The sequence below is a fragment of the Poecilia mexicana genome, unplaced genomic scaffold (assembly GCF_051168715.1).
Source record: "Poecilia mexicana isolate PSO_F unplaced genomic scaffold, ASM5116871v1 scaffold_17, whole genome shotgun sequence".
NCBI classification, from domain to species: domain Eukaryota; kingdom Metazoa; phylum Chordata; class Actinopteri; order Cyprinodontiformes; family Poeciliidae; genus Poecilia; species Poecilia mexicana.
Window position 1 is genome coordinate 10,431,258 of NW_028263386.1, and position 26,654 is coordinate 10,457,911.

At 38.8% G+C, this 26,654-nt stretch overlaps 1 protein-coding gene across 1 annotated transcript; it reads right to left on the reverse strand.

Moving 5' to 3' along the window:
* Window positions 1–37: 37 nt before the first annotated feature.
* Window positions 38–26,654, reverse strand: yes1 (YES proto-oncogene 1, Src family tyrosine kinase). The gene is made up of 12 exons (XM_014998676.2): window positions 26,258–26,654; window positions 15,311–15,592; window positions 13,531–13,630; window positions 11,382–11,480; window positions 10,544–10,647; window positions 10,097–10,246; window positions 8,472–8,627; window positions 6,671–6,850; window positions 5,043–5,119; window positions 4,702–4,855; window positions 3,964–4,095; window positions 38–1,943 (listed from the first exon to the last, which is right to left on the reverse strand). Exons 2-12 carry the CDS (start codon window positions 15,582–15,584, stop codon window positions 1,735–1,737), a joined length of 1,635 nt encoding a protein of 544 aa, XP_014854162.1. The 5' UTR covers window positions 15,585–15,592; window positions 26,258–26,654; the 3' UTR covers window positions 38–1,734.

Below are 26,654 nucleotides of genomic sequence, written 5' to 3' on the forward strand. Positions count from 1 at the left end.
TTAGTGGATGTTAAACACATGAAAGCTACATGTAGCATTTAGTTTATCATTTTATTTTATTCTGTACAAAATCATTAGTTAACATTCTCATAACTTTCATCATGTGTACCCACACTAGATCAGGTCTCATTCTTAAGGGACAATCTCTTACATGAATGATGCACAGAAAGAAAAAAAAATCACATCTTCAATATTGTCTAATTTCTCATACTTTCAAGGATTCTGTACCTGTGAGAATTTAAACATATTTTGACATTTGTATTATTTATTAAAGAACTAAGCCATGGCTCAGCCATAGTCTCCATTATGTGCTTGTGTTATCTGAGTTTTATTAGATTAGGTTATGAGTGTGAGAGTGGAATGATAAACCTGCATCAGTTTCGGTTATTTTAAACTTTGCTTTGACTGTAGACGTTGCTCAGCGTATACATGTGACTTATTGTAACCAATTTTTTAATCAACTGGCATGTTCAGTTAATTAAACTCTCTTCCCATTTTGAAGAGAGTTTATGAAAAATGTAAAGTCATATGCCACAAAAAAACAAAACAGGAATTTATGAGATAAAGCTACAACGTTCCTCAGCATTTTGGTCAATTTAAAAAGTATTTCATTTATTTTATTTATTTATTTTTTTACAAATGTGACTTTAAAATTTAAATACATTTTTTAGGTATATTTAGGGGAGCCACAAAATGTAAATTCCTGAATCCGCCCCACGTAGGATGTCATAAATTGCCAATTAGAAATTCAACAGCAACTAGAAATATATATTAAATAAGACAAATAAGAGTTAAACTTATTTGTAAGGTCTTTTTTACACATTTACCAAAAGTCTTTCCTGTATGTTGCTAATTAATTAGCTTCCTGAAATTGATATTCAACTGTGAGTAACTCAAAGTAAAAAAATTAAAAAAAAAGTTTATTAGTGGAGTTGTCCAAACAAGACAATTTGACAAATTAAATCAGATCCTTTTTTCCCCCTAATTGCACAGTTTAAAGTTCATTCATAGAAATTGTTCAGTTTAAAAAAGGTAATTAGAAAAAAAAATCTATGTAAATTATCAAAATGTTTTAGGATTCCCCAAATTAAAATGACAAAAAAAAAGAGGCAAAAAAGGAAAAACTGAGTTTTCAATTCAAGTTAAAAATCATATAAAACCAATCTCTTATCCTGAATCGTCCATCTGATCACACCTGCTAAAAATATGTTAATATAAACTGTATATACATCAGCTTTGATCTCTCGGTACATTCTTCCATCCATTCAGCAGACCTTTTATTTAATTAGCCACATGCTTTACACTCATCACATACTCAAGTTAACCAGTTATTGGTCGCTTAGAAAGACGTCCTTAATCCACTTACGGATTCAAACCAAACGATAGTTCATATAAAAGGTCTGGATTCAGATTAAAAAAATCTGACTTAACAATAAAAAGAGGGAATTTGTAAGAAGGTGGGAGAAAAACCATCATTTAAAAAGTTGAGAGGAAAAAAAACACGTCCATTTGTCTGTTTGTATCACAGTGTTGTGGCCAGCTCACATGAATTTATTCTGATAGTTTCCCAGAGCTTAATATACCCATTTGCACACTTGGTCCCATTGTACATCAGGGACAATCATTTTCAGATGCCAGTGTTGTCTTGGCCTACTTCTTAATTGCTTTTTTTGTGTAAAATTTTTTTTTTTTATCTCCACCAATGTACCTTAGAGTTTAACCTAAATCCCAGGACTAAAGGTTGTCTCCAGGCTGGTATTGTGGCTCTGTAGCTGTGAAGTAGTCTTCCAGGAAGGACTGGATGTATTCGAACGTCGGCCTTTCGTCCGGCTCCTTCTTCCAGCACTGCCTCATCATCTCATGCAGCGACTCTGGGCAGCCCTGGGGGCAGGGCATGCGGTAACCGCGATCTACCTGCTCCAGTACCTCTCTGTTCACCATGCCTGGAGAAGCACAGAAACAAAATGTGACTATACTGAAGAAAATGCATCCTAGTAAATAAGGCTTGCACTCCTAGTTTTGTTCTTTGATTTGGGGAATTTGGGGTTTGATTAAGAGACTTGAATGGGATCAAAGTTGGTTAGTCCAATCACTACTGTACCTCCCAAACACAGAGTTGGTCATTTGACCAGTTTGATGGTTCTGTGCAGCTGTCTGCCCCAAAACTCAATTTTAACCATTCATCAGTTTATACACACTTGAGGGATGTTTCAGACCCACTTTAAGAACCAAACATTTTAAGTAATTTGTGCAGTTGTTCATGTCCTAGAACAACCAGACATAAATTAAATTAAATTTGGCAAGACTGAAAAATCGCTGGTCGTACACTGCTCATGCTAATCAAGAATAGACAAGATTTCCATATTGAGACATGAAAGGCCAGTAAATACATGCCCAAAAAGGTATGATCGCATTGAAAGAAAGTCATTTTCTTTCCCCTTCAAAGGTTATGTACTATGAGTTGGTCTGTCAAATAAAATCTCAAGAAAATACTTTGAAGTTTTGTTTGCATGTAAAAACATGAAAAACTTTGTTGGTATGCTTTTATAAAACACTGTACACATAAAAGAAGACTGACTGACTGGCCACCGGTAAAGATGGTAAAGATCTCAGACGGAGAAAAAAAAAAACAAAATGTGGAGCAGAAGCAGGAAAAAAGATTAGTTGTGGGGATGGAAATATTTGGCCAACACATGTTTTTCAAATCCGCATCACCGCTATCCTCAAATAGTCAGAGCAAACATGGAACATTTTATAATGTCAAGAAGACTTATTTGATTAGATGATAAACACAGCATGTTGTATTTCTGTCAACTGCCTAGAGAAACTGCAATCACAGAAACCAGAATTTTAAGAAGGAGAGTCTCAGAAAACCTGAGTGACCTGACAGGAAGCTGGGCTGTTATTTCCCGAGAGACCTGCAGTAGACGTTTAAAGCTGCAGCTCTGACACACCAAAGACATTGTTAGGAGTGTTGGCATAGATGCCCCAGAGTGGCTAACATGCTGCCGTTTGTCACCACCAGCATTGGTGTCAAGCAGAATGCCAATCAGCGCTGCTTTATCCTTGAGCCGTGGATTCCGCTCTGAGATGGGAAGACAGCGATGCTGAACCCTGTGACACGGCACAGAGACCGCTCCGCTGGGAGCTCGACTGCAGTTAAAAGAGGTTATGACGGAATCAGTGGCATGGCCGCGGCCTCGTCCCCCTCCCCTCCGCTCTGCTCCGCTGTGGGAGAGTGGGGATCAGATTATCTCGCACTGGGGGGGAGAGCGGCAGGGCTCAGAGCAGCTGCTGATTCTGGGATACGATAGCCCGGTGGTATGCCGGATGCTACGGTGTTAGCATGATTTATGGCTTTCATCTTAAAACCTGAACTCCTAATTAAATGTTTGGTCATCCATGTTCAGATGTTTTTATTACGTCAAAGGTAATTTAAAGAGGAAACAATGTCATGCTCCCATTCAACATCTGCATCAGAACATTGGATTAGAACATTAACCCCCACCCTACACACACAAAAAAGAAAAAAAAGAAAAAATAAGTGTACATCACTCGGCTTAAAAAGGAAACAGGGGCAGAATTTAATTAAACTGAATGATTTTTTTTTAGTGAAAGCAAAGCCACCAGATGGTCTGGCAGGCTGACATGGTGGTTCGGATGGGCTGCGTTCAGAACGCTGATAAAGGCGCATACAGACAGCCCGGGTCAGCGTGCTCCGACTGGGAGAAAGAGATCACATTGGTGGAGGGGTTTTCCCCCTGACTGACAAGTCACAGGACACCGGCTCTGACTCACACCAGTTAAACCCATTTCTATTCTGATCCACACAGGGGAGATAATAAACGATTTAAATGACGGAGTTAAAATATCAAGGCAGGCAGGGAGGAGGGAGGAGGAACCTGAAGCAGCACATCCTTATAAGACATCTTTGGTGTGTACGAGCATCCGTGTTCTGCTCACCTGGATATGGAACTCTGCCCTTTGTTACCAACTCTGTCAGTAGTATTCCAAACGACCACACGTCTGATTTGATTGTGAAGCGACCGTACAAAGCAGCTTCTGGGGCCGTCCACTTGATGGGGAATTTAGCACCTGGGAATAAATAAAAATTTGGTTAAAATTTTAAGCACAAGGTCAAAAAAAAAAGTTAAACATACAAAAATCATAATATAATAAAAAAGGGAAAAATTAAGACGGGTATCATTTCACTCCCACCATTTTTCATGGCGGTCCCACTTTTGGTCCCACTTTTGAATTTACTGCACATTTTTATCTATTCCAGATTGATTCCACATTTCAATCTGTATCACACCCTTAATAATTGGATAAAAGTTCTCTAGCAACTTAAAGAGAAACAACAGCATTCGTTTAGTAACCATGAGAAACTTCCTGGATGCGTTTGGTTTGAATGTTTAGCTGCTGTTGGTTCTGCTAATGGAACCAGAACCAAATCAGACAGAAGCAGAAAGAAATCGACCCCAAACACAGCTCTGCTAGGGATTGGGTCTGATTTCACTTTTTAAATCCCATCATGGATTCTGTTGAGAAGGGAGGCATCCAGAATGTGCATGCTAGTAGCTTCCCACTCTAACCCAACCCTTACGTGTAATAATCTAAAGCAGTCTTTCAAAGATGGTCTTAAAAATACAACAGCGGCCATGTTGAGTGCACCAGTGGCATGGCGGTCCAAACGCGCACCTTGACGAGCCGTGTACTCGTTGTCCTCTATGAGCCGGGCCAAGCCGAAGTCTGCGATCTTACAGACCAGGTTGTCCGCCACCAAGATGTTGGCGGCTCTGAGGTCCCTGTGGATGTAGTTCATCCTCTCAATGAAGGCCATGCCGTCTGCGATCTAGAATGTGCAGAACAATGTGATGGGAGGATGTGTCGATAAGCGGAGGAAAAGCATTCTCACTCCATAATACTGCCACCACCACCATATTTCACTGGTTTTATACAGTTGATTTACTTCTATAGCATAAAAAAACCTTCCCTTCATGATGTTTGCAGCTGAGCAGGCAATGATTTATTTACTATACCTGTGAAGCCATGTCCACCAGCTGAGGAAGCTTCAGATGTTTTCCATCTCCTTCTTTCAGAAAGTCCAGCAAACTACCTGTCAGAAAAAAACAAAACAAAACAAAAAAAAAACACTACAGTTAAGCAGAATCAACACACCTGTGTGTACAAAGGTAATGAAGCAGGAGTCTGCACCACCCACAAAAGATGCGGCAAAACAGACACACTGAGGAGACATGAATGTTTTGGCGTGGATAATGTGGGACTTTTTTCCCCACTTATCTGAATCCTCATATGGATCTTTGCAACTAAAAAGAAATCTACTTATCTTTTACTTTGTAACTAAACTCAAAACATTAAATCCAACTTAATGATCATAAGTTACGCTGATGGAAGGTTATACAGCACGAAACAATTATTATACGTGGGAAAATGCTGAAAATGATTTGCTGCACCTTGTTAAGAGGTTATTTTAGCAATGAAAACCACACCTTTTATAAATAAATTTTGCTTGATCTTCAAATCTCAAAGGTGTGAGAATGTTCTGCAGCAGTCATTTAGAAAAGCAAAACACATTTAAAGAAGAAGTTACTTCTGTTAACACTGAGGCAGAGAAATCACAACACAGTACAGGTTATTCAACTTCCAAAAATTGCGGTATATGACTTACAGTTTGAGAGTTTCATTGTTGGTAATGCAGATGTGGTCATGAATGTGGGAAATATTTTTTATTTTGTATATTTATGCGTGTAGATACTGGTGAAAACTATTTTTATAGCTTACAGATATTTTCCTTTTGAAACCAACAATAAATTTTGCACACTATGCATGGCAAGTGTTCCTGCTTAATCAGAGCAAAAAACGTCTGATGGAGGGAGGAGATGTCACCTTTAAGCAAGGACAATCTGTCAGGACTGATTGAGATTTATCATGTAATGAATGGTTGGCAAGATAAATGTGCAAGACGGAGGGGGAAAAAAAAACAAAAAAAAAAACACACGTAGAAGCAATCACCAGCTGGTCAATCCGCAATCTGGAATACATCATATTCAGCCTATTTCCAGAATAAAATGATGCTGTTAAGAATAAACTGTCGCTTTGCATTAAAACAACCCCTGTTATATCTGAGTTAGCCATATGGTCAATGAGGGAGCGCATGCCGTTAGCAGTGCTCCAACTGATGAGGACACCATTTAGAAATGCTGTGCAGGCAAAATCCCTGCGGATATGAAGTCAAAGTGGCAAGAGCAAACTCTGAGTAAAGAAATACCAGACAAACACCATTTATGCTAACGTCCAGATGTTTGTTTGAAAGGAGGGAAGTCTTGCTCTTTTTCACGATGCAGCAACAACCTTCCAGTTCGCAAAGTACAAACTAGCCTATTTTTTCCCCACTATGATAAAGTCTAAGCTTTGCGTGAGATTTCTAACTTTTGTTTAAAGTCTTTTTAGTGCATATAAACTTCTGAATGTGGACAAAGCTAAAAGATGTTTTGAACAATATCTCCTCATTCTGTTTTACGAAGTATATTTCTAAAGGAGACAAAAATGTCACTTTATAAAAAATTATGGCTCAGTAGAAAAATCTGTAAAGTGCATCAAAATCCGCTATAAAATTTTCCAACTTATGCCTTTGAACTCTGCTTACCTTTACCCATGAACTCAGTGACGATGTAAATGGGCTCCTCGGACACCACGGCGTAAAGCGGCACCAGCTTATCGTGTCTGAGTTTCTTCATGATCTGAGCTTCCTCCAGGAACGCCTCTGGAGACATGGTCCCTGGTTTGAGTGTCTTGATTGCTACTTTAGTGGTTCCATTCCATGTGCCTGAGTAAAAAAAACACACACACAAAAAAAAGGCATAATCAATAACATTGTCCTACGAGGCACATAAAGTGACTTCATATGATCCTTTCATATTGCTCATTTCTGGGAGTTCTCCCATGTGTACAAAAAACCCCATCAGCCACTTCCTGGTTGGGGCCGACTTACTCACGCCCTGCTTACGTACAATGAGCCGAGGCTGGCCTTTACAGATGACTCATCCTGACCAAACTCTACCAAGCTGAAGGACAAAGTAGGGCAAAATACACTCAGCATGCCATCTGAAATCAGAGTGACAGTACAAATGCTCCAGAAGCGTAGAGTGAGGAGGATTGACAGTAAAAAGTTGCAGCAGAGCGGGAAAAATCCTGAGCAAACAGAGCAGGAAGAGGCAGAATGAAATTCCTGGGATTACCCAGCGGAGGCTCTCATGTCGATGCTTGCTGCAGGCCAACCTCGGTTAAAGACGAGAGTCGTGTTTGCTCAGAGGGGCCTGTCTGAAATGCAGGCTGGAGAAATGAAGCGTATGACGTGACCTGTGGTTACAGAACTCTGTGTGCCACAAAAAGAGCCAACAGCCATCAAAAAAATCAGTCTGTGGGCTGGTGAAGCAGCATGATGATCAGCTTCATTACAGACACACACCAATTAGACAGAGTTTACACACGTCAACTGTGTTTCACATTAAAACTGCATCATCTATGAATAATGTAAAGAGGATGCTTTGTCTCTGTGTGTAAGCCCTAATGGCTCTGTTACTGTATGCCAACAAAGCTATTTGCCTTCTTTACTTATTCATGAGCCAAGTGTCGAGTATCAATACCACCAAGTAGATTCATCCTCAAGCGTTGCTGATGTGGGAAGTACAACATGAATAGTTAAGGGTTGTGGAAACAAATTAATCCCTTTGTAAGCAAATTAATCCCTTTCTCATTCGTTCTGTTGGAACGAATCAGAAAGAAACTTAGCTTTTAATGACTGAAACATGGTCTTAGCAGATAAATATGTGAACCATCACTCTGAACACCCCTCCGCCAGCATCATGCTGTAGGGGCGGCAGCATCATGTGCTGCTTTGCAAATGCCAGCCACTAGAATGGAAGGTCACACTGTGCCCATGTCAAGTTGCATTTCATTATCAAAACTGTAGATGCGCTCCAAGCAAAAACAAGCAAATATACTGCGAATAATTTGGAATTATGTTACACAGAAACATCCATTCTGCAGATGGACAAGTGTCCACTTGGACAGCAAAGCTGCTGCGTTTTAATCGTCGTGTGTACATCTGACAAAAGCAATGGTATTTATGGAACTGTACAGCAAAATGAGTAAAATGGAGAGACTGAAAAAGCTTGGGTGAAAAAGCACTCTGTAAAAGTTAGCTGAGGATATTTACAAGAATTACTTTATCTACGGTAAAAATACTCCACTGAGCTAAGAAAAGCAGCTACTGACATATTCCTCTCAAACACGTCTCCAGAAGCCGGGAGAAAGCCTCTAGCTGAGTCACTTGTTCTAAAGTAAGTACCAGATGTATTTACAGTAAGCTCAGGCGCATCACAGTTTACCCAATTAATCTCTGACATTCAGCCTTATGCCCGAGTGCGTTGTAATCTGCGCCTTACCCATCCAGACTTCCCCGAAGCAGCCCTGTCCCAGTTTGACGTCCAATCTGAGGGACTCTCGGGGGATTTCCCAGGCATCTTTAGCAAGTCCCTGAGTTTGCGGCTTCACCGTCGGGCACACAGTGGTCAGCTTGTAGCACAGACCGTCCACATGTTCTGGGGAGAAAAAAAATAAAATAAAACAAACAGGCTGGCGTTACAAAACAAGTCATGATGGACCAATAATAAAGTTGAATAAAACAAAACTTAAGCACATGCATTTTTTTTATTTAATTGTGAGAAAGGTGGAAAAGCAACAAGTTGTATTCATTATCTGACAGATGAATTAAATCCTCAATATAATCGCTCTCTTAAAATTGGCTTCTGAGATCAAAAATGATTTAGAGCAATATGAAGGAGTACTGACCTTTGAACGCACAGTTATTACTTTGAAACATTTCTTTAAATGACCAGAGATCAATATGTGTAATTTTTGAATTTTCAATAAACTCTTTGTAGTACATGAGTTAACATTCTGCCATGTTGTGAAGCTTTCTTATCACAAACCAAAGGGGATTTTTTTTTTTAAGAAGCAGCTGACTGCTTATCAATTCTGTGCGGATCAAAAGATGCATTTTAAACATTTATCTTAGCATCACATGATTTGCTTTTGGGGCAATTATGCTAATAAGGTCTTCTGCTGCTTACAAATTTGTAACATTTAAGATTTAAAGTTATTTTATTCAACCAGAAGTTTTTGGGTCTTGTACAAAAGGAGGCTGACATCCCTTAAAAGCCAATAAAAACAATGCTGAAGGACTTTTACTTTTGGAAAAAAAAACAAAAAAAACAAGTGGTTCTTATGTTGAAAATGAAAAAAATCTTCAGTCACAGAAAAACAACCAAACTCTTCTTATAACTTTTGACCAATAAATATTTATGGCTTATCGTTGGTGATGAGGTCTCTTAAGCTCTTGCCACAGATTCTTCATCAGGTTAAAGTTGAGACTCTGCCAGGCATATGAATACTTTTGTATAATTCTGTTTTATTAAATCCAACACCGTGTCATGAGGAATGCGACTTTACCAACCCAAATCATGTTTAAGACGCATTCCAGTGGTAACTCTTTTAATCCTGTTTGGTTTTGCATTTTTCCAAACCCATCAACTCTTTTAACATGCTAACAAAATTCTGTCAAGCTTCACCAGCTCTCGACTTATCTTCAAGCAAGTTTGCATTTCTAAATTTATTTCTTATTCTTTCCTGATAAAACGTTCAGGGTTTCATACAATTTCCACATGTGAATAATGTTTTCCTCTGCAGATGGAGGGAGTCTGAACTATTTAAATACGACCTCAATCTATGGCAGGTCAAGTGCAAAATAGCATTCCCTCTCCAGGACCACTGCTCATGTTTTTTCTTTCCTTGCCAGAACTTAAAATATGGTCCAGAAATGCTCAATACTTCATCTTCAAAAACACCACCCCGTTTCACTAATTATATTCATATCCCGATTACACAACCAACAAACACAAGACATGACAGGCTGGAAGAAAAAGCAATTCAACCCCAGGGTTCTGTTCACAACGTAAACAAATGTTTGTGTAATGGCTACCTGAGAAAAAGGCTTTACAAGGCAGCATACCTGTGTAGTGTTTCACCAGCATCTGTAGTGACACAAACTGCGCTCGTGTAGTAATGTAATAACCCCCATTATCCAGCTTGCGGATCTTGTAGTGTTTGACGTTGTCTCCCTTTGTTTCGTCCCAGTCGCGTAAAGACAGAGAGTAGGCTCCTTTAAAATCCAAAGACATGAAGTTAAGTGCAAATCTCAGCAAAAATACTGGAGCAATGCAGGCCACCAGATGTAAACTGAGGAGGACGTTTGCATTTCTAAATTTAACCCCATACACTTACAGAAAATCAGAAGAGAAAAGAAATCAATTTTTAGTTTTATGAGAGGCACCTTGGCATTATTTAACCCTTTCACATGCAGACTTTCAGAAGAGTCAAAGCAATCCCTTACATTTAAACCAACTAGAGATATAAAGGTCTTTCTGTACCTAGTTTCTTTTTGAATGCATTTTCTTACCTTTTGTTGTTTCGCTCTCTCGTATTAAGAAAGTTCCCCTCTCATTTCCTGGTAGCAATAAGAGGCGCTCAGTGGCTTTTCGGCTCAATTTCCCAAAGTACCACCTGAGGAAGGGGGTGGAGGGAGTCAGAAACTTGAACAAACTGTAGACGAGTACGAGACGTTCTCATCAACAGAAGAACGCATTCTTGATGCAACGTCTGAAAGCTGGACACCTGTCTAGTTCACGCAGTATTAAAAATGGATGTAGATGGTTTTTTTTGTGCTTCTCATATGCAGGTAGCAAGTAAACATTGCGAATGCTCCAGGCACTACTGCTTATCACCCGATCTAATAAATATTTAGAGATTTCAAAAATTGTTTATTTCTATAAATAAGAAATAAGCTTGCAGCTCTAGACAATCTTCCTACTTTGAAAAACAGAGCACAGTCTATTTCCAGCCACATCAATGAGCTCAGTCAGTTGTTTCGTTAGGCGGTATCGCATCCTGTCGATAACAGGTGCTCACTTGAGATTTTTTTTACACCTCTGGTGAAAGTAAATTGGCGGCTTTTCCCCCCAGTGCTTAAAACATCCGGCATTAATAAAACTGTCAGAGCTAAAGAGGAATAAAAGTGGTGTTGTCACACCAGAGGAACTGAACAATAAGAATGCCACTGGGTGCTTGGTGAAAACATTAGCAATATGTTGTTTTTCCTCATTCCAACGCAGCCCAACATACACTTTTCCCATCTTAATCAGAAGGAAATCAGTAAAGAAGTTGGTAAACATGAGACTAACAAGCCGAATCTAAAGTTTCATGAAAATGCTCGAAAAAGTAGCAATTTGGCTCCTCACTCTTCAGACTGTATGGAGTCGGCTGGGGCCACATAATTGCTGGGGATGTAGCCATTTTCTCCTGTGTTGATGGAGCGGGCCTCCCACCAGTCACCTTCCCTGAGGAGGCAAGAAAATCACCAATAAGGAGCATATTAAACAAGCCAAAGCATTAGAGAGAAATGCACCCACTCTCGTATTAAGAGTGCACAGCAAACATGAAGATAAAAAGAAGCGAGGCCATTTCACACGTCACTCATATTGTATTGGGGGCGGAGTTTAGCCTTGAGTTAGAGCCTTGCTTTTCTCATCTAAGCCTGCAGACACCTCTGCAATAATCTTTGTATTTATGGATATGGGTTGACGGTTTTGCTTCTGCTGGTCTTATTAATGTTAAAATTATGTTTTGTACCGTTTAGAAAAGTGTCATGTGGTGAGAATATTAAATTCTTGTTTGAACCAAAAACTACAGACAATTTTACAACAAGGCATCAACAATAGGATGGGGCTGGTTAGAGACCCAGCCTATTTTTGATATACAAAGATTTTATAAAGTGAATCAGATAAACACAGAACTATATAGTTATATAATTTTTCTGTTGTAAATTCATCAGATGTTTTTTTAATGCTCTTAAATATCTTTGTACATGTACAGACACATGATCAAATTATCTTAAAACTCACATTTCCTCAGTATCCGCAGAATACCGAGGAATATAGTTGTGCTAAACTCATTTAACATTAATGAGTTTATTGTTCAAGAGCCCATTTTCCCTCTCTATAAACAGTGACCGATACTTCCGTCTCCCCAGGGGTTCTGGAAAGCCGTCCCTGGGTCATGTCACACAGAGACGAGAAACAAAGATGACTAAAACTGGCTTTATTTTACCGTTTGTCTGTGTGCCTCAATGTGAAGGGCACACATACATTTTAGAACCACAGCGTCTTGGATCAACTCCACAAAATTTCCTAGCTGCAATATTTCACAAATTTAATAGTGAATTTCCATCTGCAGCTGCTACATTGTGGAAATCCTGATCACTGTTCATGGGAAAACCTGGTATTTTTACTCAAGGTTCCCCACACTATGGGAATCTGGCCATTTACAGCCACAAGTCACTGTAGATATGTATAATGAAAACCTTTCTAAGCTTTGCTTTTATTAAATTTAACAAATCAAATCATGCTAAATGCAATACTAAGTCAAATCTAAACATTGAACAGGACAAAACTGTTAGGAATAAACTAATTTAATTAACTGGTGAGACATTTATACTGGCTCTAAAGAATATTAACATACAGATGGTTATATTTAAAAAAAAAAAAAAAAAAAAGAACACTCGATCGGAAAATAAACACTCCAGCAAATGCTTTCAAACTTTACAAATAAAAGATGACTTAGAAGAAATTCTGCAAAGAAATAAAGACATGAGATCCTAAATTTATCTGATCCAAATTCAGTGAGATCAACAAGCAGATCTGAGGGTTTAAAATTAAGACGGGAGGAGCAGGGACGCAGAGGCAGTGCGTCTGGTGGCATTTTGAAAGAACTTGGTTTAATCTGTACTCTTCCCACCTCTGCTCCGAAAGCAGATGGCATTTTCATCGCTATAAAAGCCATGTGAGCCAGACAGTGGTGGGAAGGGAAGAGCCATGTGATGAACTGAGGAGAGAAAACTTGGAGCGCTGCCCATTTTCTCAGCTGTGCACACGTGGGAAAAGATTACAGAGCAGCAGCTGATGGGGAGATGGCAAAAATGAGTTTTCTCCGAGTAATTTATCATCTCTTTTGCACGCATAATCCACATTGTTGAGGTATTTTGTAATGCCGATTTTATATTTGATCATATTCCAATACTCCAGAGTATCTGAAATTCATGTTATTACGAAAAATATATCAGGTTTATGTTATTCAGCTGAACAGCATAACTCAAATTTTATCCACTAACTCGGAGGAAAGGTCTGTGCCTGTGCGGGTGAAAAGCAATGGGAACCTAACAGATGCTCCATTAATGAAAGCCATTAACCCAGACAGTTCTCAGCCCTGATATCAGACCTCAGTTCAATAAGGGATTAAACAAAAAGCTGAAAAGAGCACATAGGAAGCCACGAACAAATATACAACCACGCAGCAGCTTTAGTTGTCCCCTGTAAAAATACAAGTACTCACGTGTTGTTGATAATCTGAAAGCGATCCCCTTTTCTGAACGACAGATCATCTGACGTCCTTGCTTCATAATCGTACAGGGCGACAAAAAAGGTCACTCCACCTAAAAACAAAAACTGAGGCTTAAGTATCTAGAAATAACATATGGTAAATACAGTTAAAAACAGTTAATTTTCCACCTTAACCCTCCACTTTATATAAAAAAAACATTAATTTTTTAATTAGTTGGTTAAATATCAATTTCAACTGATCAAATAATAAATCCTATTTATTAGATAAAATATGTCTGTCTTGAAGTATCCCACTTCCTGTGGGTCAGAGCGTGCTCTAAAAATACAACTGGACTGCTCAGCTGTGATTTATCTTGTTTATTGTTTTTAGGAACTCTTTGGGGACGCAGATTATTCCCACAGCATATCTCCAACTCGTCTCATGAGAGAATCATGCAGTCTTATTCATTTATGATAAAAACTTTTAATATATGTTGTCGGGAACAGAAATACAATTTACAGCAACAACTGAAGACCAAGATACCCTCTAGAAAAGCACATTTGAAAGCTGGAGCTCTCTCACTGACCCAATGTCTGAAAGTGATATAGCTGCCAAGTCTAGAAAACTACAGAAAATATTGGCTAGCAGCTTCACCTGACCTCACAAGCGACTGGTAGTTAGAAAATATAACACACTATACCTCAGTCAACAGGTCACGCTAACAATACTCCTATGTGTCAAGGCTCAAAATTAGCCATTTTCATAGCAATGCAGTTTTGGAACAAAGCATGCTAGCTGTGACAGTGAGCAAAACTTCAGCTGATATTAGGAAGGCTGAACACAGTACAGAAAAGTTACACCATGTTACCCTTTTGAGCTTTTAACTTCTGGATGTCAAGGAACGTCCACATTTAGGAAATGCTGGGAGTCTTTGAGAAATTTCAAAGTCAAGGTATGGGTCAATATTCTCCATGACAGAAGAGGTCAACTCCAGTCTTCATGAGCCAGGATGGTCCAAATTGTAGATGTGACCCTGATCCAACACGCATGATTAAACTACCAGATTAGCATGTCAAGGTTCTGCAGTAGCCCGCTTAAGAACCGCTTAAGTTCTGAACCAGAGATACAGCTTAAACATGTAGATCACTGGATCTTAAAGTCATGGTTTTAAAAAGATCAGATGAAGTCTACTGTTTAATGTTGAAAAGGCTAATCACGCTAACTGCTCATATGACAAACACAAGCGAAGATCTGAGTGTGACATCACTCCCTCATCAAATTTTTAACTTCCAAAGAAACAGAATACGATATGCAAGAACATGTTCTGTGTTGTGACATTTCCCTCTAAGCACTGCTATGATGATAAAGTCACAAAAACTCATCTCAATTTCTGACCCACCGCTAACTTTTAACATGCATGAAGGAAGTCAATGAATTTTGTGCATATATTCCCTTTTTTCTCCGTTCAGGAGAGTCTACGCGTGCACTGCCTCCCATATCACAGACCTATTTTTGTTTTCTCTTCAGCCTTGGTGTTTTGCCTCACTCATTTCAAATGTCTAATTTGCATAACATCTGCTTTGTCTAACACCCTGTGAATAACAAATGTTCAGCTGCAGTTGTTTCAGATGGATTGACAGCAGAAGGAAAAGTTGAAACAAGGCAGAGTAAAAATCTTCGGTCCCCAAATGACAGAAACCAGCAGGTGTTGGTGAAGAAATAACAAATAAACTTAAGATAATTATGTTTCCCCAAAATGAAACAGATTGTGAGGCACTCTTTGAAAACGGACCTGTGATCACAGCAGGGAACGGGTTGTTCACAGTCACCGAGGTGAACGATGTCGAGGCTCCACCAAAGGGGGTCATGGCCGAAGAAACTCCACCAAAGGGTGCAAGGGCAGCGGGGTGGCTGTTGTTCTGCATCTTCATGGATGGTGATTGACCCATAATTGTGGGTTCTGGTCCATAATGGCCCAGGTGAGCACCGACTGGCACCACATTGGAGTTATCGGGTTGGTACTTCAGCGCCGGGCCCTTGGCTTCTTTACTCCTGACGCAACCCATCGTCAAGCCTGAAGAGAAGAAATGGGGAAAATTAAAGAACAGAACTAATATCCAATTTGGATGGTGATAAACTGACAAAATATATCCTTCAAAAATGATGTGAGAAATAGTTGGAATAGCAACTACAGTTAAATCTAAAGTTTAACTTTAAGCCTGACAAATCTAGGCTTAAAGTAATGTTTTCATTTTACCAACATGTTTCTTCTGACTGGAGATGAAATTAAGGCTTTTTGGGCAGACCAGAGACCCAGACTGAGTCTGTGGAGGGTGCTAAACATTAGGGTGACAGCACAGAGGCCTTCCATCTTCAAAGTCTTGGTACTCATCACCAAAGACAAAATCATAAAACTACCAGTGGAAACATGCAAAAAACAAATGTCCTTGTAGAAATGCCAATACAGACATTTCCATTAGCTATTAAACTGGGCGTGACTGATTTTCACGTGGTTTGTTTAATAAAGTGTAAATTAACAAAGTTCTTCTAAGGTTTACCAATTTTATGTCCTATTGTTCAAATGGTTTATAGATTTGAGGATTAGATACTGGAGAAAGTGCTGACATAACTTGACGTAACGCGTCCCTCCCCTCCCTAGTGCTGTGTGCTTGTATTGCATTTAACGAAGAAGAAAAACCTGCTGTTGTATCTTTTTTTTTTTTATGTTTACTCAGAGTAGGATTTCTGCGATTACATATAGTGATAGATTAAAAGCCAAAAAGATGCAAATAATTTTGCTACTTTAATCCTCATTGTCATATTGATGACAAAATATCAAAATGATATTTTACGTTTATGTCTACCTCAAATTTAATTTAACTGGTATATGATTTAAAATGGGGGGACAAAACATTTCCCCAACATAAATTCTCTAGTGTATGTAAGCCTTATATGTTCGGCAACTAGTTCAGATTTCTATGATTTGATGGATAAGATAATGTTCAAAACATGCAATTCGTTATCTTCAAGTTCTATTTATGTGGCCCTCTAGAGTCTTGATTTGGCCTGTGGACCTTGAGTTTAACACAGCAAGTTCTAAAGGAAGTGTGCTGGACCTCAATCCACCAATGACTGACTGCATGAATTGTGCCACGCCCAGTAGGAGAGTAAACACCGGCCTTTATAAGTCAATAAATAAAATACACAGAGATTATTTCAAAATCAATCCTGAAGACTAAACTGAAATATGAGAGTGTGTGGTATAGGAGTTGGTGCATGTGTCATCAACTGCCGCAGATCTCAACACCAACACAGTTTTCTGTCACCTTTGGCCTCTTCGTTAAAATTACTTCAGTACGGTTTACGTGCGTCAGAGCTGCGGATCAAACCAGAGAGTGTACTGCTTTCAGTGACTCATATCCTGGTATCTGACAGATGTTACGACAGTTTCGAGTACCTGAGTGCGACACCTCCCACAGGTATGCAACCGTGTGGACTGCATGTCAGAACACAGGAAAAATATTGCATATGCTGCAGCTGCCTACAGCATAAAGCAAGTAAATAAAAAGGATAATAATTTTAGAAAAAATGTGCATAATGGACCCTAGTGGGGGTGGTCCTGTCCTTGGTATGAAAGTAATGAGCTGATCTGTGTCCTCCTCTCTAAAACTGCTACAAAATTACCTCAAATACAAGAATTTGATGGATCCAGCCAAGAGAAGAAAAGAGTTGAATTTGGTGCGACATTAGCCAGGCCATTGCAGTCAACATGTTCTGTATGAAGCAAGCCGTAGAATAATGACCTGGCTTTTACCAGGTTAGTGCAGAATAAAAGTGTCAAATATCGCAACTTAATATTTTTACGATAAATGCATTGAGATATAAAAAGCGGTTTTATTGAAATCTATAAAGAAATTGTGATCATAAAAGCGTTCAGCAGTTATCTGGCATACCTAAAAAATATAAATGTTTAAAACAATATTTAATGCCAGTTTTCTGTTAAATGTATGTTTTATATTACAAAATATGTTTAAAGGGTCCAAAAAAGAGACATGTTAGAATAAAAGATGCAAAATATAACAAAACAAAAAAAAAAAATTTGATTGGCTTGAACATTTTTTGCAAAGTACCATGACATGACATTTGTTATGAAATGACAATATAAATAAACTGAATTTAAAAGATTTTTTTGTAAAAATGTATGGCAAAAAGTTGCAAAAAAAAAGCACAAAAATGTTAAAAAATATTTTTTTAAATAAATTTGAGTCAAGGTAAAAGAGAAATTTTATTTCTAAGTGTAACAGAGTCAGATTTTAAGATTTTAATTGCAACCATCTAACTTTTAGAATATGTAATGTGTTTTGTCCGGTCATCCTCATTCTATCTGTTGGCCTTTCTGCAACAGAACACAAATGGTCACATTCACTGCATTTGGAGTTAAAAAAAAAAAAAAAAAGTGAAATTCTTTGAAGCAATTCACCAAATGGTTTCCGTAAAACAGCTTTGCATGCACAACACAAATGGCACTGTCCTCCTTCCTAGCTCAAACATTAAAAAGACACAAAGCATAAATTCTTCCAACAGAAACTATCCATTTGTAGACTGCATTGCGGGCACAACTGGGAGATGAAAGACAACAATCTAACCCAACGTTTAGTAAATATCTGTCAAAAATAAGACAGCATAATTAACAATGCGTCTCTTGTAATTAAAAAACAACACTCTTTCCAAGTCTTGATTAATTAAAGGGAACTATTTGATCAAAGAAACAAAATTTAAGGCTGCTCAGAGTAAGTTAAATTGTTGACTTGTAAAGATTTGATACAGTTCAAGTCCAACATACCACAGTATACTTTTGGTTTTCCTCTCGTTATTGTTGGATTATGATGTTTTTACATCATTATGACAACATTATATTGTGACAAATGGAGTGAAGGAAAACTCTGTTCTTTGTAGACTTTGGAATAATTAGAAACGTATAGTAGAACGCATTTAAGAGGTTAGGAAAAAACTCCACAATAGCATTTAGACTCCAAATCTGCAAATGTTTATATGGCAACAACAGAAAAGAGGGCTATGTGGACTTCTTGTGTTGGGCAGCAGTCCAACTAAATTTCAAATCCAACTAATAATTATGCTAAATGTGTTGCACCACACTAACACTAATGTTTTTCTCCTTTAGATACAAAAGGAAGGTCATGGTCTCTGAAAAGCTGCACCAAAGAGAAACCTGAGGAAGTCCAAGAATCAATCCATGGATCTATTTGTAGGATACAGAGTATTGACTTTGTTCTAATGAATAAACAGTATTGACAAAACAGAAACACAAAGGGAATAGAAACAAAGTAAATGGGAGATCAAGATTAATAACAAGTGACCCAGAGAAATGAACACAAACAAAAAGCACAGCAAGAGGTTTGTCTTAAAAACGTTTTTTTTTTTTTTTTAGTTGAGCAGTTCTCACAATTTCAATTATATAATTCTCACAACAGATCTCTCTAATGATGGCCATTTTAGTTTTATTTGTTAAACAAATTCTCGTTGTGATAACTACAAGAACAAGTGTAATTGGTAAGACGGTTTGCAGAACAACTTCAGTTTGCATTTTATGGCAAATGCCATTATTTATTGTTCAACGAGGCAGTAATTTCTAAAATCACAGGCAAATGCATATTTCATGTTGGATTTTAAATTCTCCATTTTTAGCTTTCTAACATCAGCACCAAAATATAAATAAATAAAATGCATGTGACCATCACCTCTGACCCCATTACTTCCTGCATGTCAGATTCAGCATTATCCCAAATGTCTGCCAGACCCTGAAGCTGATGTGACAACAAAGTGACAGCTGAGCTTACAGAAAATGGCAAAACAGAGAAGAGTCCCAAATGACAAGAAAAAGAAAAAAAAAAAAAAGGTCAGTGTTCAAAATGTCAGTCAGGCTGTGGCTAATAAATGTACAAACAAATATAGGTAAACATTTTCCTGTTATCCAAAAGTTTTACATGGAAGCATTAAGCGTCTGAAGCAGAAAACCAGCATTTTCTTTGTCTTTTGACGACATGTTCAAATATTTTTGATTCACATTAACAAGGAGTCATATCAAAACACGGAGCTAGCATTTCCCTAGTGGCTTACCTTTTGAAAACACTGTCAATAGGAACAAGATGTGAGCTTATTGGAAACTGTTGAATCAAACCCATCCTTAGAAACAAATTAAAAAAAGCTACATTCGTACTGTACTACTTGGGAACTGTCCAAAAAATAAAACCAGGGAACCATATTATTATTCTTTCACTGCGTTTTCAAGCCTATACATGATTTTGTTATTGCAATATCAGATGATAGATTAGTCCTAATCGAATCCAAAGCATCGGAAAGGCTTTATAATCTTGGAGTTTTTAAGGATTAATACAGGAGTTCCTGACAAAACTCAATGGCCAATTTGTGTTGTGAGAGTGCAGCCTGTGGTTTTATGTTAGCTGCAACCATACTTATAGGCAGAAAGCTGCCAATTTTTGGTTACCTCAGAGCTTATTTCCGTGCCATTACATTCAGAGTGAGAGTCTGCATTGACAGCTGAATTTCCCTGTGTCTGTCTTAGTCTCAGTTTATACGGCCGGACAAGATGTTCTGTTGGCTTTGACAACACAACATTAAATGAAGTCATTGTGAAATATGCCAAGAGTCCAATTATCAATGGGTCGACATGCTAGCTCTACCCTCTTTAGTGAACTGCGGAGCATGAAAACAGTGTAAGAAATTGTAGTTGTATGTGTTAAGCTAGAAATAACCATAAAACTAATGATAAAGCTATGATAATTTTAGGGGATGTGTTCTCAGAAGATTACTGTAATTTGGTAACAAAGTAGGGGTAAGTGGGGAAAGTTCCTAATCCTAATGAGTTGGATCGGATTGGTAACAAAAACTAATCTTGGTCTAAAAAATCCAGAATATTTGCTCAAATAACCAGCCAGAATTATACTAATCTCTTCAAGTAGTTAGAGACACAATCAATTTTTCACTGCTGCTTTCTGAAGGAACTGAGAGAAGGATGGGATACTAATTCTATACATCTCAGTTGAGCATAAAAGCCATTTGAAAATCAGAGATGTTTAGTAACTTATGAATTTTTACAAAAAATCAAATATATTCCCTGAAAATATTAATTGAAAGACTAGACTTCATCCCTAATTTTACATCCCTAATATTGCTTATTGGTGATTCTGGATCACTAACGTCTGAAGTCAATGCGACATCCACACCTTGATAAACATGAAGGGATTTAAACACGTTTGTAGAGCAGTGATTCATTCTGAGATCGTTATAAACCAATCACAAGCCTGAACAAGCCCACATTAGGCGAGTATTTTTGGTTTGTCAAACTGGTTCAACGGCCTACACTTTAAGGCAAGAAGTGAAACTCGGACAAAAACAAGTCGGTGGTGAGAAAATATCATGCCCAGAATCTCGGGAGGATGTTTTGAAGATTTTCATATCCGATAAAACTCACTTGAGTTTTATCAGCATATCTATTTGAACTCCCTAAATTCTCTGGATTCCTGTGATGCTAATCTTGTGCAAAACATGTTTTGTGTGAGCTTCAAAACGTAACATTGCAAAAGGAAAACAAAAGTGACATGATCATCCCTCATAATTTAGTCCTACAAAAAGACGGATACTGGTTTCTCCCTTCTCAGTTATATCTGCTTTTTCTTGTACACAAAACAAGAAAGTGGAGCAACACGCAAACAAACCCAAGCCCCAGATAACATAACAAAAACACTGAGTCCTTACACTGAAAGGCAAAGTTCAAAAATTAACCAAAAATACACCAATTAAATGATTAATTGGTGTATTTTTACAAGATGCTGCAACAGTTTTAAACACACAGTCACAGAAGCAAAGATCAGTCAGTTTTAAACGTTTAACAAAGCAGGATGAAACCAGTTTTAAAGAAATGTTTGTGACAATTAAAAAAGAAAATGCATAAATAACTATAACACAAAAATTCCTTGTGGGACAACTCAGCTTTATGACAAATTAAATTCCTTGCACAACACTGTGTCCTCTCTGTAATGGCCTCCTAAATGGGGCTTTTATACACACAATGACATAAACAGAAAGAAATGTGCTTCAAGCTCAAATGGTGATGCAGGTCACATATTAAAAAGTCAGCCCCGTTAGCTGCGTGTTACTTTCTTGTGGATGACCCAACAAACAATTTTAAGGATAATGAACTGCGAGGTTTTTACTTTTTGAGCTTCTCAACAAATCTTAAGAACTCTTCATAACAAAACTAGAATTTTTCAGAAACCTCAAATCAGGTCAGGCTGTAATTTGTTTTGATTTACATGTAGTATAACTCAGTTATGCCTATTTGCATAAGTGAGTTATGACAACTGAGTTAACCAAGTAAGCATCACATGTTTATGGATTTAAAAATGCTAAAATTTTCTATCATACAATTTTACATTCACTCAGAGACAGTGCCAGAGTAGCTGAAGTTTGGATTCAACTTGGAACATGACTGCGTACTGAACTGTGTTTCAGTGTGTGAATGTGTCTGGCTTTGGGGTAATTGGTCTGACTGGAAGAGTATTTAGTTCAGATGGTTTCCTTTCTAAAAGCGTGCAACGCGTTCTGTCTGGATCTCTTTTTGACATAATGAAGAAACTCTCCTTGGCCAGCAAACTGTTCCGTCTCAACTCGCTTCAGCACAACCAGTGCAACATGTTTGTGGTAAGAAATCAAGTCTGATGCACTGAACGTCAACCCAGTGTGTTTCTGCTGCAAATACGCCAGCAAACAAGCCCGCTCACCTTTCACAAGTCAGCTGACATGAGGCTGCAGCTAACACACATGGAGGCTCAGAGGTGGAATAACAGCAGATTGACTCCATCACTCCCCAGTGCCATCTCCACACTTCAGAGAACACACAGATGTCTAGAAAGGTGTCTAAATCAAAGCCCCGAGAATTCACTAAGAGCCTATAACCTGTTTTAATTAATTAGCCAAAATCGGTTTGCTGCACTTTATGACTTTATACAGATAGGGAGAAAAAAAAACTACAAATACTTCAAATAGATGTTTTGCTCTGCATTTTTGCTTAAATCTTTGCATAAAAGTTCAAACGAATACACATTGTATCACTATCATTTTGTTGCTTTTCTGTTTATAACAAACAAATTGGTCTATACCTACAAACAAGTAAAAGAAATATCAGAAAACTCTGCAAAATAGCTGACACATGGTTTATGGGGAACTTCTGCCTCACAAGAAGACAAGAATACACAAAAGAAACCGTTACTTGGTCAACTGAATGCTGGGGCCAGACCCTAACCAAGGACATGTGGAGCTTCGTGCCAGACAGCCTGTGATGCCATGTCAGATTAAGGAGACACAGGCTGTTGCTTCCCACAGGGCCTAACAACAATACTGCAGCACTACAGGCGGGACGCTTTTCTTTAGCTGCCACACATCTAAACTGAGAAAGAGAAACAAAGATTTTCTGAATGCATCTGTCGAAACTGTCATCCTGAGACTATTTTATCATGAGAGATTTCTACAAGCAGCCTCACGTATGTCAGTTCACTAGACCATCATGCACAGATGCAGAAGATTGTTGCACACTTATACTTTTCGTGAGATGAAAAATAATGTAGACCCAAACTAGGGTGAATAAAGAAATGATATTAAACTCTGCAGAGGCCTTTTGGCAATTGAGTTTCCACCTTATGTAACCTTTACGGTCACTTTGGATTCATCTGAGACAATGGGAACCTTTGAGGATACAGAAATCACCACACCACATAAACTGAGGCTTTTATTTCACAGAAATTAAGGATGGCATAGTTTCCCTTCCTGGAAATGTCTTGCATGGAGAAATAAGACACCCCGGAACTGTATGGCTGCTGTTTTTAACCCTCCTATAAAGATAAGGTTTTTTTCCGTACACACAGAAAGGTCCATTGAAATCCATCAGTTAATAGCTGTTCTGAACATGCATAATAAGCCGTCTCAACACATGCACCACGTCTCTGACATTTTGTAATTATTTCCCTGATGGCAGCTCATGAGAAGACAAATATTCACATCAGATGAGTCTGACCTTCAGCTGCTTTGCTGTACATCTATGCACATGCTGCCCTATTGCAAATCACAAATAGTAATGCTAATTCAAGCCAGTACATATTTTAATTTGTGTAATGCATGTTCTGCTTGTAAAGTGTTAGAATCTATTTTACAAGGAGGATTCAACCACAAAGTGATTCCCATGATTTATTTTAGAAAAAACAGTGCATTAAATTGGAACAAAAACATGGCACTATGAATTGTTAGCATACTGCATGAAGGTTGAAAAAAATCCATATTAACCTTATCTGAGTAAGACATTTTGAACTTTTTTCAATCATTGCTTTGAGTAACACAGGGCTACCCACATCAAAACATAATACGATATTTTAGAGCATGCAGCTGTAACAAAAATGGAAAAGCTTTAAGGATGCAATTTTGCAAAAATTATGTTTAAAAAAGTTTATTTGAAAAAAATGCAAAAAGAAGAGATATCCGTTTCTTTTTAATCAGAAATAAACCCGTGCAAACGCTTTCTTGAGAAAGATGCTACACTGTTCACATAAAAAAAAAACCCAGCTGCAAACGGAAAAAGGAAAATACAACAATAAAACCTGTGTTCACACCTGTCATTAACATGTGTCTGTGGGGAGACAATCACAAGTAAGGGGCTCTCAGCAGGTCACACACATTCACACTTGTTATTAGAATTCGTCTCAGGAGACAGATCGGCACTCACTCCAGCATTTTGCATGCAAATAAACATCACTTCCGCTTTCAATGACCAAATGGCGTTTAATTGGCAGGCGGCAGCAATGATGCCATTAAAGTCAGATTGTAATGGTAAATAGGTTATGATAAGAATAGGTTGTGATAAGAAACTTCCTTTTCTTTGTTTGTATGAATGGCATCTTTCTAGTAAAGAACTTCAGGCATGAGCCAGGCCGTTTTGTCAAATGTCTTGAGAGATTTTACTCAATCACTGCGGCATTTCAAGAAAATCCTCGTGAGCTTCTGCAGTAAGCAGCCGAGTTATTTTTCCCACCCCTTTGAAATAGCTAAGGGGTAAATGCCAGCTCATGAAATCTACAACCAAAACTATTTCAGCAGAAACCAGCTCCCACTAATCGACCCGGGTTATTCTCCATGCTGCGGCTTGTTCTTATCTTCAATCTGGGCTGCCAGCGATGCCAATCACAGTGATTGGAGGGAAGCGGCCAGCGGGAGGGGAAGCGGGGAAGCCGAGGGGGATGGGGAGATGGACTTCCTTCCGAATCCATTCATGCTTTTTGAGGCCACCTGCTGTGCCTGTCAAAGGCTGGAACGAGGCTGGGGGAAAAAAAAAAAAAAAAAAAGAGCGAGCCATCTTTCAGCTATAAAAATGAAGAGCAGCTCCCACTACATAGCTGGGAAATCTTGAGAATTCTCCTTTTGCAGGTGGGGACGTCCCGTGACAGCCTAGGTTCTCTCTCTCTGTTCCTGGCACAAAATCGTGGAAGTCTCTAATCAGCAAACTGTAAATGATGATGTAGAGTCTTATTTGTGTCATGAGGACACCCAAGGAGCATGAGAGGATCCTCAGCAGCTCTAGTTAAATCCAAAGTCCCTGAACCCCGGCCAACGCCACCTGTTCCTGCTCCTCACCCCTCCGCCAACAGCCCTCTCGCTTCCAGCTGTGAGCGAGTGCCTCTGTGTGAATGTGTGTGGTTGTGTGTGGAAGTGGAGGAGACACAACTGTCCGGCCAACTGGGGCTGTACTGACAGAGAGGGATTACCGTGGAGGAGGATTACTGGGCCACTGGAGTATACCAAACAGAGACATTCAGTAAGGGAGACAGTTATAACAACAACCATTGCTGCAGAATATTAGGAGCACATGAGGTTGAGATGTTCCTGCTCTACATTGCAATGATTAGTTGAGACTAACCCGCATTTTCCTATGCGTCTCCTTGTTTTTCCCCCCCAAACTTTCAGAATCTCCATCTGTAAAGTGTTGATGAGGTGTTAGCATAAAGATGAACCCATTGGTTAAACATTAAACCTATGAAAAATGTTATACATATCTGACCAATTGGGCATCTAAGTAATCCTTTGCAATATTGCACATATTTGTACAGAAATCTGCATATCTTAGGGGCACCTTCACAATAAAAGCATGTGAAAATTCAGAAAAACTTTTGCAAAACGCTTAAATAAAATGTTTTGGAGACTCCCATGGGTATTGTTTTAAAGGCCTCCAACAGCTGAGGCCTGCAGCAGCTGATTGAGTATATTGAGAGTGTGTGTGGAGGAGAAAAAAAAATGGGTGAGGCAAACAGAAAAGAGGAGATTGTTAACTCTTAATTAGCAGGGCAAATAAACATTTCTTCAAAACTCAAAATGCAGCCGAGTTGTCTGCTTTTCCCCGTGTACGGTTCATTTAACAGATACACACATTCCGACAATAGTTGTTGTGGACATTTTAACAAACTAGCTTGGAAAACTCGAATCCCGGAGCAGGTTGGAGTAAACATTAAACCGACTTTTGTGACATTGTACCCACACCAAAGTTAACTCTCCTGCTCCTTTCACCAACTTTTCCTGACTGTAGACAGCAAGGCCCTGCTCATTCCACTTCCACGACAAAACGTGACTTTCCCGTGTCTCCAAGGCGGGCGTTTCTTACCTTAAAACCAACCTTAGCAGCGTCGTACGTCGGCTACATGCGTCCTGTGATCGTTTTCCCCCCCTTCTGTCCTACAACACAAGGCGTTTTGTAGTTTCTCGTGGGAGAATCCAAATAGGAGGAAACCGCCGACACAAGCGCTCTGAACGTGGAATCTCAGTCTTCCGTCTGTCCCATGCCGATTAACTACTTCACCAGCTCCCAATAAGTCCTTCACTAGGGTCCTTTCGTTGTATCCCTACACAGAGAGGACACTGAGCTACGCCAGAAAACAATGCTCAACGTAGCTGTAAACACGCGAGGTTAAGTGTAAGGAATCACCGGCGGATGGTAGGCGAGGGAAGCCCAGAAAAGACTCACAACAATAGCAGGACTAGTACAGAGGAGAGGCAATGAG